At 50.7% G+C, this 19453-nt stretch overlaps 1 protein-coding gene across 5 annotated transcripts in view; it reads right to left on the reverse strand.

The window, feature by feature from the left end:
- Window positions 1–19453, reverse strand: part of Rasgrf2 (Ras protein specific guanine nucleotide releasing factor 2) — a 182165-nt gene that overhangs the window by 67970 nt on the left and 94742 nt on the right. For all 5 annotated transcript variants that reach the window (XM_087180737.1, XM_087180738.1, XM_087180741.1 and 2 more), the window contains 3 exons: window positions 11798–11880; window positions 7660–7908; window positions 5990–6249 (listed from right to left, as the gene is read on the reverse strand). In XM_087180737.1, coding sequence (XP_087036863.1) covers window positions 5990–6249; window positions 7660–7908; window positions 11798–11880 — 592 coding nt within the window. The remainder of the gene's footprint in view (window positions 1–5989; window positions 6250–7659; window positions 7909–11797; window positions 11881–19453) is intronic.

Below are 19453 nucleotides of genomic sequence, written 5' to 3' on the forward strand. Positions count from 1 at the left end.
TTACAGCCAGGCCAGCGGGCAGTAGAGATGAGAAGACGCCTTCAGGGCGATGCGCACCCCCCCACCCTTACAGGGCTCTACGGGAGACCAGTCCTTCCTCCCAGCACAGGGCTGAGGACCCGGGCTTGGCCGGCCCTGCTGACCGCGGCTGGCCCCCGCTGTCCAATACAGGACATTACAAAGTCTGCAGCGGGGTCCCTGCCCCGCAGGGCACTGGGCCTTTCCTGGAGTGGAGGAAAGAGACCTTTTCAGATTACAAACCAGATGGATCAGAATCAGGACAGGGCTGCCCCATGGCCTACAGCACCCCTTGAAGCGAGCAAAGTGTGAAGCTCCATACCGCCCCACCCAGGAAGCTGAGGAGACTGCACACCCTGCAGTGCACACACCAGGCACAGCCAGGGACATCGCGCTCACTCCATCTCACCCACGCGGCCTCCCACAGTCCCCCGGGCCGAGTAGAGCCCGGAGCAGCGGGAAGCAAGGAGAGGCTTCCCCATGAGCCACGGGCGGTGTGCACGACAATTCCAGCCTCCTGGCCCCACCCTGGGGCCCCAGAGCCGGGCTGCGACAGCTCCTCCCCGACCCAGCTCATCCCGGGTACCAGCGTGACCTTGGGTGTGCTCCTCCAAGGGAACAACGGCACCTGTCAGGAGCAATGCTACACAGTTTTAGGGAAAAATCATTTGGTTAGCCTAGTTCTCTTGCCTACAGCCCAGCTATGGAATTCCGAGACATAACTCCATTTTGGCCCCCGGTCACAACTGAGACCTCAATGATCCGGTGATGCTGTCTGTGATTCTCCAGGATGAAAAACATCCTGGGAGGAACAAACATCTACTCAGTTCCTCCTTGTTCTTGGATTGTTACATCTTATTTATGCAGGATGTACTGAACTCTCTACAAGTCACTTGTTACCTTTGTTTCTCCCGATGGACTGAGTACTGAATAAAAGGTGCGGTAAGCTGGGGGCTGTCGTCTCTGCTGCCCAGAGCAGCACTGATCAGACCCAAAGCTCAGCTTCTTCTCAGTCTCATTTTCCTACCTTTCCTGTAATTCGCCGTGTGCTGCCGTGGCTCGCAAGAGACCAAGACTCACTGCAGAGGTTCTGGTAACGTCCCCTTCCCCTGTTCCCTACAAGCACTTCAAAAACAAACAGGTGCCCAGCAGTGTTTCCGTTTCTTCTGCCTTGGGCTTGGCACTCATTCCACGGATCAAGGCTGAAGTCAGCTCTGTGCCTGGGACAGGACTCTGGCCACCCCAGCTGCTTCCCTTTTCATGCCCTTCAAGATTTCACTCAACAAACATGACTTCCCTAATGACTTCCCATAGAGCCATTTTTACACTCGAGTGTGATTCGGTCCTTAGAAACAGGGCCACAATTTGGATCTTTTCAGAGGGGCCGGGAACAGGAAATGGTGGGCCTCTTCCCTTGAATGGCATAATTACAGTAAAGCTGGCAGGGCTGCAGGATGCAGACGAAAACATCAGTGCTTAGCTGTTGGTTTTATTATGACTGAAATAGCTCCCTCCCAGCAGCATGGTGGCATCTGCTGTGCAGGAGCAAGTGGAATACCAAGCCCCAGCCTGCAGCTCCACCATCTAGCCAGAGGCTGAGGAGGGGTCTGTAGTCAGCGATATGCAGACCTCCAAAAGTTCCCCAGGGAAAAACTGGAGGGGACCCCATGTCCTGAAGGCAGGAAAATGAAGGGCAGCCCTGTGGGCTCCCAGAGCCATAGGAGGTGAGCCCAGCCAGCCGGTGGGCTGGCGTCTCCTTCAGAGTTCAATGAAGACAACGCTCAGCTAAGAGCAGAGAACAGGCAGGGGCCTCAAGCCACTGGGGCACTGCCCAGGCAAGGGGCTCCCCTCGGTGCCTGGCAGGGGTTGACTTTTCAAGGAGTCGGGCTGCTGTCTGGGTTGGAGGCACACCCAGAGCAGAAGAAACTGGGACCTTCTGCAGCCATCAGCAGAAGAATGGACAAAGAAAATGTGGTGTTGACACACAGTGGAGCACTACTCTGCCGTAAAGAAGGACAAACTCGAGTCATTTGTAGGAGAATGGATGCACCTTGAGACCCTAATGTTAAATGAAAGAAATCACACACAGCTTAAATATCAAATGGATTCTCTTATAGGAGAGCCTAAAGTACAAAATAAACAGCAGAATAAAAGGCAGATAACAGGAAACGGGGAGGGAGGTGTTTTGCAGAAGGCAAGGATGATGGAGGGAGGGGTAGGAGGGGACATGAAAGCATGAAGATGTGTCATGCAATCACTACAAACTGCAAACGTGGGTCAATAAAAATTTAAATTTTTTTAAAAGAAGAAGGTTGGATCTGCCTGGTAGCAAGACTGAGGGTACGAGAGAATGCTGTGGGGCACAAGAGAATGCTGTGGAGCCCGAGCGGCTGGGGAATCAGGCTGGCAGGAAGTGATACTGCATTGTTTTTTCCCTAAAGCATTTGTCGCCTTGCTCATCTTGAAGGCTATTTCCCATTTCTCTTCCCTTCACGCCAGGAAATACTGCTAGACTGGCACTATGGGAACAGGAATAAAACTGGACCAAAGCCAGTCACAGCTTTCAGAAAGCGTGTTCCGAAGCTGTCCAGGTGGGCAGAGTGAGAGGGACAGGGGATCGTGTGGACCCCAGGAGCAGAACTGACACCGGCCCGTGAATCATACCCTGAGGGGAGGCGGGAAGTGTGTGAGCTCCCGGCCAGGGTCTTAGACAAGGCTGCCGGCTCCTCACGTGTGAGGCATGTGCAAACATCTTTCCCAGCGAAGTCACTCAGCACCTCCTGTCTGCTCAGCGGGATTTTCAGGACCAGGCAGCAGGGTTAGCCAAGCAGCAGTCCGGGCTTACATGCGCACGGGCACACACGCACACACGCACACACACACGTGGACACAGAACCATTCACCCACAACCCCTCTGAATCTCTTCATGACCAGCGCTGCCCGTGTCTGAATGTAGAACAAATGAAAGAACTAAGTCTGTGATTCCTTTGTTTGACCTATGTAGAAAAATGTCCGGAACCGTCACAATTGCAGAACCTCAGCTTTCCACCCACAGGGTTCCCTTCTCCAGTCTGAGAGCGGAAGGAAGCCCCCCAAGCCCGCCTAGCCCAGCTCTCCGTGGGTCTCACGAGCTGCTCACAGCCGAGTCCGTCTTCGTTCTGGGCCGAGACGCTCCGAGCCCAAGCTGGGTTCCAAGAACCACAGAGCCCCCCCATCGCTGCTCACTCACCAGGCCCCGTCCTCACCCACCTAAACCTCTCCCCACTTCATTTTCAATCCAGTTGTACCAGGCATCTCTGTGAACAGCCACCTCAAAGACGGTAACTAGATGCATTCAGAGCAAGTGGAGGACAGCGACGGACCGGGAAATGCTGTTAGAGGCCGAGTGGCCAGCAGGGCCGTGACCGAGGAGGAGGCTCATGGTGGGAAGGAGCGCCAGGGGGTGCTGGGTGCAAGTGCCCAAGAAGCCCAGGGAGCAGAGGAACGGACGGGCCTGTCGGAGTACAGGGTGCCTCTGGGGTGTCACTAAGGGCCACGGGCACCCATCGTGGAACCCCCAGGGCAAGAGCCCAGCATTTCACCCTCACCTGCAACTGCAAAATGATACAAGCACCTCCGACCTACAAACAAGGTGCATAAACTAACTCCTGGAGACAGAGCTGCAGGTCATTCTGCAGCAAATGCACTGAGAGGCAGAGGTGCGGCAGCTTCAAGGTCAGCTACGTCTGTGATGCAGGAGCGAGCGCCTTCATCTGCAAGCCCCAAGCGATCAGCCACCAGAGGCATCCACGGAGACCCTGCCCCAATGCCTCCGCAGTGTCAGCCTTGGCTTGATCTTCTTGATTCTCTGCGGAGACCCAGAGCTGAGGTCTGAAGGTGGCCCCCGCAGTTCACATGCTGGAAACCTAACCCCTGGGCCATCTGTGCGGAGAGGGGTGAGGTCAGAGAGGACGGGCGCCGCTCCAGGGGAGCAGGGTCCTCACGGAGGCTGAGTCCGCTGCTCGCTCTCCTCCTTAGGACCCAGCAGGGCCTGCCCGAGGGCGGCTCTTGACTTGGACTTTCCAGCTGTGAGAAACCAATTTCCACCCATTGGAAACGGCCCAGTCTGGGGTGTCTGTCTTAGCAGTGCAAAACAGACGGGCGCCCAGACCTAACTTTCGCCCAGCCTGCTGCTCCTTCCTTCCTGTGCTGGACAGGGTCTCAGGCAGGGCTCACGCAGGGCACTGGACCATCGCTCTAACCCTGGGGCTCGGCCTGGAAGACCAGTGCTAGGGAAGTCGGGGACCAAAACTAGGACACTGTGCACAACAGACGAATGTGGGACACCTACCGTGGTGAGCAGTGGGCCGCGTGCCCAGAGACCTCTGGAGGCTCACATGTGTCCCGGATGTGATCAGAGAGAAGAGACCGAGCTTTCCTACTGGAAAGAACTAGTATTCATGCCTCTAGCCCTTAGCCAAAGCAAAATGCAGCCTCTGGGGAATCATAAGACCTCAAACCCATGAAGATAGTCACTACAGAACGAGAAAACCATTTAAAGTAGCAAGCGCTGGCGAGCCTTGGGCCCTGTGCACAGCTGGTGGGTGTGCAAAATGGTACGGCCACTGTGCAAACCAGTGCAGACGCCCCTCCCAAAATTAAAAGTGGAAATGCCACATGGCCCAGCAGTCCCGCTGGTGGGTGTGCACCTTTCCTGCTGCCTCACAACAGCAGATGGGTTATGAACAGACGTGTGCACACTCGTGATCTCTGCTTGCTGTGAGGCATGGGCCTCGAGCCCACCTAAACAAAGACAGGAGGCGCAGGCCACTCAGGGGATGCCCCTCACCCCGGCAGGCCTGAGTCTCCACCTCCCTGAGCCCCAGCCCGGGCCAGACCCAGTGCCGTCAGCTCCTGTACTGCCATCTTAGACCCCAGGAGGGTCCACCGTGACTTCACTCCAGCTTGTGTGATGACTTTTTAATCATCCTCCCCCGCCTCCTTAGTTGCTCGCTTGGCATCGTGAAGGATTCTTGGTGCAGGAGGCCACTGTCAACATGACAGCCACTCCGCTTAGAATCCCATTAGGGATTCTACTTTGCTGAGGTAGGAGGATCACAGCAAGTTCGAGGCCAGCCTGGGCTACAGCGTGAGCGCAAGGCCAGCCTGAACTATATAATGACACCTTGTCTCAAAAAACAATCAATAGGGCTGGGGATTTAGCTCATGGGTTCCACCGCTTGCCTCGCAAGCAGCACAAGGACCCAAGTTTGATCCCCAATACAAACAAAAACCCCAGTAAATAAACAAATGTACAGTGGTACCTCAGTTGACAAACTTAATTCTTTCCACGATTCTGGTTACAAACCAAATCGGACAAGGACTTAATCAAGTTTCCCATAAGGTCAAGATGGAACCTAACCATTGACTGATTCGGTTCTCGTCCAATTCAGTTTGCGACCAGAATGGTGGGAAGACGAGTCTGTGAACCAAGGTACCGCTATATAGAGAGTGATTTTTTTAAAAAGCCCTTTGCTGATTCTGCTGAGAAACCGTGCTTCTGTTCATCACAGAAACACACTGGGTCGAAAAGCACCAGGATGGCGTCCCTCACCCCACACCTCCCAAACTGAGGAAGCCAAGGAGATCCACCAGGGGCCATCTAGCAGTTCGCCGTGTTTTACTTCAATCATGTCATAAAAATGTACTCTGCCAGGCACCTCCCCGGCGCCGAGGATGGGGGGGGGGGGGAGACAGGACACCGCATGGAGCTCAGGTTCCCAGGAAAGCCGTGTGGGCAGAGGGCTGAGCAAGTGCAAAAGCCCTGGGGCAGGAAGACCAAGGACGCCGGGAGAACCCACGTGACTGCAGCCTGGAGACCCGGCGCGGGGCCGCAGCAGGCCAAGGTGGGGCTCACCTCCTGGCCGGCACAGAGCCACGCGGGGCTGGGCACCGTCTCTGCTCCCTGCGGCCGCGGAACCCAGGGACTCACCGGGGTGCGGCGGCGGGGACGCGGCAGGGCTGCGTGCGGCGGGCAGGCCGCTCGGCGAGGAGGTGGCGCTCAGGTCCGGGGCGCCCGTCCTGGGGCTCGCGGGCGTCGTGAGGGACGGCTTCCTGGTGGGCGCGGGGGAGGCGGTCCCGGGCTGGCCCGGCGGCGGCGAGGAGAACTTGCGGCCCAGGTGCGGGGACTTGGCGTCGGCCGGGTGCTCGCCCCTGCTGTTCTGGCCGGAGGCGAAGAACAGCTCCAGGGACCTGAGAAGAACCGCGAGGGTCACGGGCGGCTCATCCCGCGCTGCTGCCAAGGAGCTGGGCTGCTCCCGCCTGGGCCTGGCGCCAGTCAGGGCTCCGAGGGGTGCGGGCCCGGCCCGAAGCTCTGCGGGGCCGGGTCTGCGGACTCACGGAAGTCACGGCCACTTGACAGGGCGCCCCGCACCCCTTCCGCTGAGTCTCCTGTGCCTCGGGGTGCGAAAAGCAGTTTGAAAACTACCGCTGCAGAAGGAGGAGGGGGAGGAGGGAGAGGAAGTGGAGGAAGAGGAGGAGGAGAGGGAGGAAGAGGAGGAGGGAAAGGAAGAGGAGAGGCGGAGAAGGAAGAGGGAGAGGAGGAGGAAGTGGAGGAGGAACAGGAGGGAGAGGAAGAGAAGAGGGAGGAAGAGGAGGGAGAGGAAGAGAAGAGAAGGAGGAAGAGGGAGAGGAGGAGGAGGAAGAGGGAGAGGAGGAGGAAGTGGAGGAGGAACAGGAGGGAGAGGAAGAGAAGAGGGAGGAAGAGGAGGGAGAGGAAGAGAAGAGAAGGAGGAAGAGGGAAAGGAGGAGGAGAAAGAGGAGGAGGGAGAGGAGGAGGAGGGGGAGGAAGAGAAGAGGAGAAGGAAGAGGGAGAGGAGGAGGAAGTGGAGGAGGAACAGGAGGGAGAGGAAGAGAAGAGGGAGGAAGAGGAGGGAGAGGAAGAGAAGAGAAGGAGGAAGAGGGAAAGGAGGAGGAGAAAGAGGAGGAGGGAGAGGAGGAGGAGGGGGAGGAAGAGGGAGAGGAGGAGGAAGTGGAGGAGGAACAGGAGGGAGAGGAAGAGAAGAGGGAGGAAGAGGAGGGAGAGGAAGAGAAGAGAAGGAGGAAGAGGGAGAGGAGGAGGAAGTGGAGGAGGAACAGGAGGGAGAGGAAGAGAAGAGGGAGGAAGAGGAGGGAGAGGAAAAGAAGAGAAGGAGGAAGAGGGAGAGGAGGAGGAGGGGGAGGAAGAGGGAGAGGAGGAGGAAGTGGAGGAGGAACAGGAGGGAGAGGAAGAGAAGAGGGAGGAAGAGGAGGGAGAGGAAGAGAAGAGAAGGAGGAAGAGGGAGAGGAGGAGGAAGAGGGAGAGGAGGAGGAAGTGGAGGAGGAGGAACAGGAGGGAGAGGAAGAGAAGAGGGAGGAAGAGGAGGGAGAGGAAGAGAAGAGGAGGAAGAGGGAAAGGAGGAGGAGAAAGAGGAGGAGGGAGAGGAAGAGGAGGGGGAGGAAGAGGAGAGGAGAAGGAAGAGGGAGAGGAGGAGGAAGTGGAGGAGCAGGAGGAGGGAGACGGAGGGGTGGTGAGGCAGCGAGGGGAGGAGACAGGGTGGGAAGGAGAAGGCAGCAGCGCAGAGCCCTCGCCCCCCCCCCCCCCGGGCGCCAGGCGGCCGCAGCTGAGCGGCTGTGGGCCCTGACCTGACCGGGATGGCGGTGAAGGGGCGCCGGTAGACGTCGGCCAGCGTGGCCAGCACCACCGCCCCCGAGGTGAAGATGCGGTAGGTGTGCAGGAAGGTGTTGAGGAAGTCGATGCTCAGGAAGCGCAGGTCGCTGAGCCGCTCCAGCAGGCGCTCCACGCTGGCGCAGCGGATCTGCGGCACCTTGCAGGAGTTGAGGGTCTTGCTGAAGCAGATGTCGGCCGCGTCCCTGTGCAGCCGGGCGTCGGACCTGCGGGAGCGGGTGTCAGCCACAGCCCGCCCGGGACCCCGCCAGGAGCGGGAGGCGCGCACGGCTGCCTGACGGACACACGGTGGGTTTGGGGACAGCACGGCGATGGTGGGTCAGGAAGCCGGGATCTGCGGTAGGGGCTCATTTCACGGAGCGGGTCCCTCCCCTTCAGTTCAGTTACCTTTTACTAAGAGCATGAAATCAAATCCCCTCTTTCTGAAGGGAAAAGCATTTCTTTTTATTTTTTGTTGCTGTTGTCTTGTTTTGAGACAGGATCTCACTATGTAGCCCAGGTTGGCCTGGAACTCACTGCAATCCTCCTGCCTCAGCCTCCTGAGTGCTGAGATTACAGGTGTGCACCACTAGACCACGGGAAAAGCATTTCCTAGGGTCTGAAAGCAGAACATCAGAAGTGTGCTTAAAAAGTAGTGGTGACACCTGCCCCACACTGTGGAGCAAAGACACAAACATCACTGCCGCATAGTAATAGAGCTTATCTATTAATGTATAATGGCTTCAGAATTGGCCCTTTGATGTAGCAGTTCTACCGGTTTTCTTTTAGCTCCTTCACATTTGATCCTATCTCAGTGATTTCCTTCCCACACTTTGCTGCAGTTCACTTTCTCGACCCTTCCTAATGTCTTGAGTCAGATTTCCCAATTTCTGGATCCCATTCTTCCGGGCTTATTGCTGAGCTGACATTCCCTGAGTGTGCATTCATCCCTAAAGTAAGTTGGATGTGTCATGTCTGCACTAGGTTTTCAATAGCCGGCAGCACTGAAAATGTTTTCATTTTAAAAAGCAGCAGCCGATGAGCTGTCCCCATGCCTGCCCGTGGCCGGGTCCAGCAGCCGCTCCCTGGTGGCCACCAGGACCCGGCAGCCTTGGCGTCCCTCCGAGATCCCGTGTCCCTGCCCTCGGCCTGGATCTCACCACAGTCCCCAGAGAGATGCCGCGGGGCACAGAGAATGAACTGGGCCTTCCTCGAGTACTCCTGAGAGCCCTTCAGCCCTGCCAGGGGCTGGCAATTATATATTTATTTCCTTTCCCCTGGACCAGAATTGAGAGCTGACTCCTTTGCCCTTGGAAACTTCCCAGCTCCAACGGTGCCCGTGGGGGCTGAGGACCTCTGCTCCCAAAGCCCCCAGAGGGCATCTTAAGGGACCGCCAGGGGGCCGCCTGACTTCACACTACTGATCTCGAAAACACAGGTGTGTGTTGTGGGAGGGTTGCAAACGGTGTGGCTTTCTTCTCTGCACCGTGTGAGCCTCCGCTAATTTTATTTTTCTGGTTCTCAATTCTTCCATTTGTCAAAAGGCCTGAGCAACTTTGAGGAACCCATCAATGTATCCCAAATATGGCTGAATGAATAATACCTTTTTTCTATTGTTTTTCACCCAAAATCTCTATTTTCTAAGAAAGGTGAGGTCAGATATTTTGAAAAGAAAGGCTGATCTCAGATACTGTGTAAAGGACATTGTCACCAGACAAGCATCATGATTGCACATTCTAATCCTAGTTTTGAGCTCTGCATCTTTTAAATACAGTATAATTAGTTTATTCTAAGCATAAGGAGAAAGAAAATATGTTGCAGCCAGCATGAAATTAAGTTAAACTGATTACATCACTGTCCTTCAAAGTTATGATTACATTTTCATTTTGAGAAAAGAAATTAAATATTATGAAATTACTTAATGTTCTCTTATTATGCTGAGCAGGATCTTACTTTATTTCCTAAGGGACTCTCAAGAAAGACGAGATGTGTTAGTTAAGCCTTCTGTGATAATAGCTACTCCTTTCTGACAAACACACAAGAAGCAATCATGAGAGATCAAACCAGATCATCTGTTATATCTGGGAAGTTCCAAGAGGAAGGGCAGGCTCCAGTCCACACACGTCAGCAACAAGACAGGGATGGTTACGGCAGGATGATTTTTTCATGCAACTCTGAAAAATGTTGGTTTCCTTTTTTCCCCATGGCCGGTAGCCAGGGAGACAAGAGATGCAGGGATAAGCAGCAGCCAGGCTGGAGGAGGCTGGAAGTCAAAGGGGTAAGTGCACAGTGTGGGGTGGACGCATGGCCTAGACAGGAAATCCTCACAGCCCAAGGCACACGTCGTGCTCTTCAGTACTGGGTTAATTTTTAAAGTTGGCAAATGTGTGCCGAGTGGGTGAATAAACCTGACCACAAGTCTGCCTCACACATTCTCATTTGAAGGCAGGTGGACTTCATACCTGGCTAAACTCACAAATTATCATTCTGAGAAGGATTAAAAGAAGACTCGTACAGCAAGAAATAGCAAAATAATTCCAACCCAATGATGTGAACTCAGAAATTCCGTCATAATTTGGACCTGCTGACGTAACAGTCCATACGTGTTCTTAATCTTGGCCTCATAAATCTTTACTCCTTCTCTTAAAGACACCAAATTAGAAAGCTAGACAACTGAAGGCAAAAGGAATCTTTGCCCTAGAGTTTAAAAACGGTCCTTCCTGAAGTATTCTACAATTTGACTAAGTTTAAAATACTATCATTCTCCCTATACATCACATTTTCCACACAATTATGGCAGCCAATGTGGTGTCCGTGCCTTCATCGGAGGGGTTCATCAGCAGCCACCAGCAGCACGGGATCAAGCTCCCTGCAGTGTCCACCTCCCAGAAGAGGAAGTCCCCCTTCTTCCAGGTTCATGCTTCTTATTTCTCAGCACAAACAGTTCCGACCTCAAAATACCCACGTAAGAAGACGTAAAAGGCAAATACACTCTTAGTTTCAAATAGCTTCTGTTTTAAAAGATCTAACAAAATTGCTTTCAAAAATACACTTTACTCTTAAAATTGAGACTGCAAATAACCAAGAAAATGAAAGTAAGAAACAATTAGGTCCACTTCAGAACCCTTGCATACAATTTCTGAATTTAAAAACAAAATAGTATACAGAGACAAATGCATTAATGCAGAGAGCTTCAGCTGTAGTGGTCGCTGTGGTTTAAACCTGGATGTCCCCCCAAAGCCCCATGCAGAGGCAGGGTTCATGGAAGGTGGGTGGATCACGGAGGGCTACAGCCGGCCTGGGGCTGGGAGGCGGTAACTGGGGGCGTGGCCTGGGAGGTTACACAGCCTCTTTCTCCCAGCTCTTCCTTCTCTCTGCTTCCTGCCCACGAGGATGGGAGCAGCTCTGCTCTGCCAGGCCCCTCCGCCATGCCTTCTGCCCTGTAGCCAGCTGACTATGGATAAGATCAGGGGCCAAAATCAACCTCTCCTCTAAGGTGTGGGTGTTGGGCATTGCGTCCCACTGACAAAGGGAGTTGGTGATGAAACTTCTTTTAAACTCTACACACCCTAGTGGCTCCCTGGAGTTGCAGGATTCGCTTTCTTAAGATGCAGACCGAGCAGGACGCAAGCCCTGCAAGTGCCCCCGGGCCAAATCTGAGGCAGCAGTGAGCAGAAGGTCCCACAGTCACGTTGGTTGACTGCTACTCTCTATGTCCAACATCTACACATCTCTGCTGTCAGACCTAGGTGACAGGTTCCTGCCCACAGGGACGGGTCACGCAAGTCACACACCGCGTCCACCTCTGACCGTGCACACATCTGGCTCACACTCCAAACTTCTGAACTGAACATCCTGCTGGGACTCTTCCCAGAGTGAACACATGGGCAGTAAAATGAAAACAGTTTTCCTGGGGTACACGTTAACACACTGTGAACCTGAAAACCCATTTGGATGGCAGTATTATTTATAATGGCAAAACATGACAGCACATGACAGGCAAGACACATTCTCAATAAGGAGCATAGCCCTACGGAAGCAATATTTAATTCGAGGTCTCGTATCTCTGCCCATTTGATCCTGGTTAAATGGAAGGGAAAGGGTTATTGTACTTACTTTATCATATGTGGCACAGTAACTTTGGAATTCTCTTCAAAGACAATCGTCATTAAGCCATTACACCGTATATTGTCCACACACTGCAAAATTAAAACAGAGGCAATGAAAACCCACAGGGAAGCCCAGGCTGATCATGTATTCCCAGAAATGTTTATAGAGAAAAATGTTTACTTTCTCACCTCTGTGTGTTACACACACTCACAGGAATAGGTCCAATATTCGTGTACCAAAACTACACCAACCACATTTCTGCCGAGCATCTGGACAGACACCCGGCTCATTTCCTGGAATGCCTTTTCCAAGAACTCTGACCCCTGTGTCGATGGTCACAGGGCTCTGGTTGCCCCACACCTCCAGCTGTGGCTGCCCTGCGATTTGCATCTTCTGCAAATCTTGGGTGCGAGATGAAGAACTCGGACTAGACGGGTCCCTTCTGTGGATGGAATTCACATCTCGACAGCAAGCTCCATGCCGCTCTCAGACCTCCTTCTGCCAGCGCATGCCACACTGGTGCTCACGACAGCAGTTTCTACTGGTACCACGGTGGGGTGGTGACAGGGAAGTGTGTGATTTCTCCGGTTTCTGGCACCTTTCTCTCTTTTCTAAGGGCAGAACTCAGGAATTTTTGCTAATTTCCTGTTTTCTTTATTTTTATCTATGTCTTTTCAATGTAAAATTTTCCCCTGTGATTACTCTGGGTTACAGAGGAATTCGTTTTGAATTACAAATATTCCCTTTGAACAAACACATGTCAACAACTTCTCAAATCCGAAATTGCTCTTACAGTCACTGGGACACCACGCAGTGCTGCATGACCGCAATGAAACAGTGCAAAGGACCGGACTGCGATGCAACCTCAGGAAGGGCCTGACCCTGGGTCTGCCCTGTACCCAGCTGCAAATAAACAGCGAGTGTGTGGACAAAGCCAGACTGCTTTGCCACCTACTCCTCGGACCGAGGGTTAATATCTAGAATATATAGAGAACTCACAATTATAACCTCCAAAATAAAAGACCTAATCAAAAAATGGGCTACTGAACAAATACAAATGGCCAATTCATACATGAAGAAAATGTTCAACATTGCTGGCCATTAGAGAAACACAAACTAAAACAACACTGAAATGCCATCTTACTCCAGAAAAAAGTGTCTATCACCAAGAAATCAAACAGTAATAAATGCTGACGAGGCTGTGGGGAAAAGGGAACCCTTCACACTGTAGGTGGGAGTGTAAACTACTCAGTGTGGAGAATCCTCAAAAAACTAAAACTAGAAATTCCATCCCACCCACCTATTCCCCTTCTAGGTATCTTCCCCAAAGAGTTAAAGACATCGTATTACAGCGATCCATGCACACCCATGTTTATAGCAGCACAATTCATAGTAGCTAAATCCCAGAAGCAATCTATATATCCATCAACTGATGGATCGATAAAGAAAATGATTTTTACACACAATGGAATACTACTGTGCCATAAGGAAGAATAAACGAGTCAGTTTGTAGGAAAATGGATGCAGCTTGAGACCATAATGTTAACTGAAATAAATCAGACACAAAGCTTAAATACTGCATGGTTTCTCTTATATTAGAAACCTAAAATATAAATAAAAAGTGGATGGAGGAGGAAGGGGATAAAAAAGGAATTGAGATGTGTTGTGTACATGTACTGACTCCCCACAAAGAATATAACCATTTTGTACTGCAAATGTGGACCGATGAAAATAAAAATTGAAGAAACAATTACCTGAGCTCTGGAGCAGCCAACTCAAAGAAGCACGCAGATCCAGTACAAAATTCACACTGGAGCAGAAGTCCAACTAATCCTAGTCTGGGAGCAGATAAAAATGATCCCACGGGTTCTCAGAAAGCAAATACTGCATCATGCAGGAACCACATTCTCAGTGGCTCCACGGCAGCTACAGGTTTCACAGCCTCCAGGGACACTGGGTAGGAGCAGGATTCCATGTGGGCATCCCTGAGGCACCCCGAGACCCGCCCGCCTCTGCTGCCCAGTTCCCAGCACAGGCTCCAGAGAGAGGCTCGGGCTGCTCCTCTGAGGCAGAGTGAACCCTAAGTTGCCCATCCTTACTCACAGGAGCCTTGAAGAAATAATAAAAATGGATGAGTCACTGAAGAAAGCCAAGAGAAAAAAGACAAGGTGAAAATCAAAGGTGACCCCTGCTATGTGGCGATCTAAAATGCCTCTGAGAGAAATGTTTCTGAACATCATAAAGGATGGCCAGATGTCTTCTGAATGACACAGAGCCGAACCAAAACCTGTCTGTCTTTTGAATTTCCCACAGCACCAAGATGATGCACTCCTTGTGTGGTGCTGGGGGCTCTCCTAAAAGGCTCCTTCCGCCTGCATTTGTTAAGTACTTATTCTGTGACAATGTGACAATGTGACAAATGTGAAGCCCTAAGAGATGAGGACAGAGAAAGAATAGCGAAGAAGACTTCAAGGCAGATGTGGTCATTCAAGTTCGCTTGCCTAACCCCAAGGGAAGTGTGGATCAAGGATCTGCACTCCTACCAGGCCAGGAGACAAGGCAGAACCTTCCCCCACAGCCTGTCCTGCCCTCCACGCTGGGAGTCCCCGAGGCCCAATGCGGGTGCCCCTGAGCAGCCAACACTGAAGAGGGAAAGTGAGCTAGTGTCTACAGACGAACAATGGCCCTTCATCTTCCTGTCACAGGCTAAGTGAGTGGCTGGACACGGACACCATCCTTCAGGCGGCTGTATCCCGAAGAACTGGGTGAGGGAATGGGCCAGGGCGGCAGCCACTGGAGGAGCCTGGACAGGATGCTGCAGCCTGGGTCTCCGGGACCAGAGCCAGGCCCTGGGGAACAGGAACAGGATGCGGTGAGTCCTGAGTCTGGAACCCAGCGGCCGTGCCCTCAGGCTGAGATCCAGGACGGAGCGCATTGCACACCGGTCAGCACGCAGGGACCCCCAGCCGTGGACCCTGGAGATCTCCGAGGCCGGCTGTGCCGTCCCCTCCTCCTGAGGCAGGGGAGGAGCAGCTCCGCTTCTTTTCGTCTCCAGCATTTTGCAAGCCTGCCTGGAGTACCCACACAGTGCTTCCACATCTGCATTCTCCTCCCCGCCTCCCGCTGCTGTCTCTCGGCCCCCTCCCCTTTTGCAAAAGATCTATCTCCTATATTCTAGGTTTCTCATGTAAGAGAAACCACGTAGTACTTAAGTTTGTTGTCTGACAACGTCTCTGGCCATTACAGAAATGCAAAGTAAAACCACACTGCGATTCCTTCTCACTCCAGAAAGAATGATCAACATTAAGGAATCAATAAGAAATGCTGGCGAGGCTGTGGGGGGAAAACCCTTCTCCACTGTAGGTGGGAGGGCAAACGAGTACAACCACTGTGGAAATCAGCGCGGAGAATCCTTTAAACACTAAAACTAGAAATTTCATTGCACCCAGCTACTCCCCTTCTGGGTATCTTCCTGTAAGAGCTCAAGTCATCATAGCACAGTGATCCATGCTCACTTGTGTTTAGAGCAGCACAATTCATAACAGCTAAATCTTGGAAGCAGCTTGTGTGTCCATCAACAGATGAATGGATAAAGAAAACGTGGTGTTTACACACCATGGAGCACTACTCTGCCATACAGAAGGACAAACATGAGTCATCTGTAGGAGAATGGATGCACAGTGTTAAGCTCTTGCTTCTTGAAAGAGGGAGTCAAGAGGAAAGGGGTCTCAAGCCCAGTCTGCCCAGGTCACCAGCCCAGGAGACTCAGCCACTGCCATGGCAACCCCAGGTGCCTGGAGGTGTGGTTTTGATGCCAAGGTCTGGAGAAGAGTCTGCCCTGGGGACCCAGCACACCAGCAACAGCCTGGGCAGAAGCTGCGTGAAACGGCAGAGGAGAAGGGAAGGACACCCTGTCTCACACCTAGTATGAATGCACATTGGAGGACTTCTTTGGCTGAAATATTTCATTTCTTAAAAAACATGGAATCCTAGCAAAGAAGACTGGAAAGAGAAAATGACGTTTAATGTCAGAAAATTAACTATCACAAGAAAGATGCTATTAAGCTATTTAATTTTAAATAGATCACTATTCATCGAAGAAACGGAACAGAGGAGGTCTTTGGCTTTGGTTCTCACCCCTCTCCCTTCATGAATACAGTGATTCATAATTTGGAATTTAAGAGAGATAGTCAAAAAGGAAATAAATGTAGACCTTCGTGTTTCATCTTGATGTTTTTATTTTTAGTTATAAAATTCTTCATACATACAGAAAAGAACGAGGCCTCTATATCCCAGCTACCTAGATGCAAGCAATAGTAGCATTTTGCCCTGTTTGCTCCTGGAGCTTTCTCTTCTTTTAAGGTAATAAATCACCGCCAGCGCAGCTGAAGTCCTCTTCTTCCTCCTTTCCACTAGGCTTCTTCCAACCCAGAAGTAACCACTTTCTGGAGGCTGATGGTATTCTTTCATCCTCCCTTATCCTTTTTTACTTATTTTATTATATATGCATGTGGTTTTGCCCATTGCAATATGCAATATTATTTGCCTTTTTAAGGTTTACACGGCCACTTTGTTTTTCTACCCAACATTGCTCTGAGGTTGTTCACGTGATCTGCAGCACTCGCTCATCTTCGATGCTGCATGCGCTGTGGTCTGAACACAGGGCAGTCCATTCAGCCAGCCTCTTTGCACTTAAGGGCTCATTTCAGCCGTTTCCGTTTTGCTGCTACTGTAAAGACACACAGTCTATTATATATTCTATCGGTGAAAAAAATCGCACTTTTCCATCTTTTAATGTTTACATCATAACCTGTCTTTCTATCTTTTTAGATATGTCTTTGTATGTTTGGTCTTCCGTATCTTACCTAGATATCTAGATGGGGTTTTGCACATACGCAGCTTGGAGTTCAGTATGTTTCCTGAATACAAAGGCTCATATCTTTATCTATTTTGAAAATCCCTACCACTTTTCGCTTTGAAGACTGCCTCTTCTCTGTTCTCGCGAATCGTCGGCCTTGCAGCTCTGCTCTCTGACTCTCTCACACGGCCCTTCTCTGCACCCCTCTCTGCTGTACTCTGCGCACTTTCCTTATAAGCCCGCTAATTAGCTCTCCATCTTCGCACCAGCTTCAAATGACCCACTGTCCTTCGTGAATGTCCACGGAGTGCTAGTTCCGTATCTGTGGTTTCATTTTTAGGTGTCTCTTTGGCTCACTGACCAGCCAGGTCCTTTGCACACGTGACCAAGTCCTTCCTTCTGCTGTCATCTCCATGCTTAGGTCCCTTTCTGTCCTGGTTCTGTTGCATTTCAAACATTCCTATTTTACAGTCCTTTCCAACTTTTACTCTGTTTCCTCAAGTTCTCCCAATCCTAATCTGTCATCTGCTCCCTGGGTCTCCCGACTCTGGTTCATGATAAATATTTCCCACAAGACTGGCAACTTTTGATTTCGGCTCACGTCACAAGCCCTGGTTTGTAGAAGTGTTGCTAATGGAATGGATTTGTGTTTGCATCTATAACTTTCTTGACATTTCTTTCAATAGTCAAAAGTTCTTTTTGTAAGAATTTCTCAGTTTGAGATTTTTACACCATGTGAACATTATAAATCTGAATTTAAAATTCATATGCCAGACACATTCATTTCTCAAAGGATATTTTTAAGAACTCAGAGCTCATGACAAAGACAAATGCCCTTATTTCTTCCCTGGAGCCGAGAGCAGAATCTTTTAAGTTCTTTCCATCCCCAGGCTTCAAGTGGGGACCTCAACCGCACTGATGAACAAGGCTCTCTCTCCCTCCCTTTAAATGCTAATGTTCCTGGGCTTGGGGCCAATTTCCAATCTGAAAGCATCTCCAAGTCTCTAAGTGTTTGGCTTACAAGCTTTCTGATAGGACTTCAAATTCTCTTGTTCTTTCTGCTGACTAAAGATTTCCCTTTCTACCTGCAAATTGTTTCTATTTTACTGAATCTGTGGGTTAAATGTTCCCATTTTTGTAGCTGGAGCAGACCTAAACCAGCTCAGTCCTCTACACTGTCACAACTGCAACTTGAGATAAACGTTTTACATCTGGGAAAAAAAACCCCAGATGTATGTGACCACTTCTGCACATCTTGTATCTTGGGTCAGGGTCTCAGTCCTGAATATTTCTGACCCATTGTGTGAGGCATTGAAATGATTTTCAACAGGAATAAAAGGAAAAGGAAATTTTCACTCACACTTAAGGTTCAGGAGAACAAAATACATGGGCAATCTGAACCAAAGCTCAAAATACCATGCAATGACAAGTCACTGTAGTTATACAAAAAGGTCTTTGATAACACAATCACTAATTCACCCATGGAATAGGTGAATCAAGGGCTGGATCGATCACATTATAGTAGAGTGGTTTTCAAAATGTGCTCGCCTCCCGGGACAGGCTCTGTGCCACTGGGTCTACAATTCCATTCCAGCGCCATGCTCTGCCTTTCTCTCAGTTCCATGTGCACTGAACAAAGGGTGCCACTCTAGAAGTTTAAGCTACAGCAGACTTTGCCTGCGGAAGTACACATGTGAATGTGCTGATGGCGGAAGTGTGTCCTTTATGTCCCCCTGTTTGGTATCCATGGATGCAATTAACTGTGGATGAAAAGTATTTGTCGGGGGGGGGCGGATTTCCATCTTATAAAGCATGCACACATTTTTTTTTCTTGTCATCATCCCCTAAGCAATCAAGTACAGCTACTTACAAGCATTTACATGACATTAGATATTACACATGATCTAGAGATGACTTAAAGAGTGCAGGAGGCTGCATGGAGGTTCTGTGCAAACGCTACACCCTTTCTGTAAGGGCTGAGCACCCTCAGACTTGGGAGTCCTGGGGGTCCTGGAACCCCCTTCTAGACCCTGAGCGCTGCCGGTGTGCGTGATTATTCATGCATGGATCTGGTTCCTGGCAGAGGCAGTAGAGTCCTGGGAAGATGAATAGAGTTCACTCAGTTAAGAGAATATCTGGAAGTGAGCGGGCCATCAGGGATCTTCAATGTCGTGTTGAATTTATGTAAATTATAGTGACCCTGAAATGCAGAGGCTGAGAAGAGGAGACACCCAGGTCAGAGACAGCCCAGTTCAAGTCTGAGGGACGAGGGCAGGCTGAGCATGTGTAACGCTCACAAACACCCAAGATGCATCGATGCAGCTGGCCGGGATGCTGCTCAGAGCCACTTCCAGATTGGGCTTCTGAGGTCCCACTCACTGCAGTACTTAAGCAAAAGTCTGCCATCCACCACGCCACCATATTTCTTTTATCTTCTCAATACTGCTAAGTAGTAGGAAGCAAGGTTAGATTCCATTTTCCTTTCAATTCACTGTTTTAGGCTATCGTAGAAAATTCCCATTGATTTCAGAGAAGCTATTTTAAGGGAGAAAGCATGTCCAGTGTCTACAAACTTGTCTACACAGGTCTAAGCTTGGCACAAAATACAGAATTTCTGCCCCAACCAAGAAGTTCACAGGTGAATTTTAATTTTGCATTTTAGTTCATACTCATAATTATGGCAAAATCCAGGTATGACAAGTGAGACAAGCACAAATGAATGCACTATATTGAAAGGAATGGTCAAATGTTCAGCCTTAGATCTTTCCCTATAAATAGACAAAAAGGGGAAGAATTATTGGTTG

The sequence above is a fragment of the Heterocephalus glaber genome, unplaced genomic scaffold (genome assembly GCF_053883595.1).
Source record: "Heterocephalus glaber isolate CG9 unplaced genomic scaffold, H.glaber_assembly_v1.0 deba00001465, whole genome shotgun sequence".
Lineage (NCBI taxonomy): Eukaryota > Metazoa > Chordata > Mammalia > Rodentia > Bathyergidae > Heterocephalus > Heterocephalus glaber.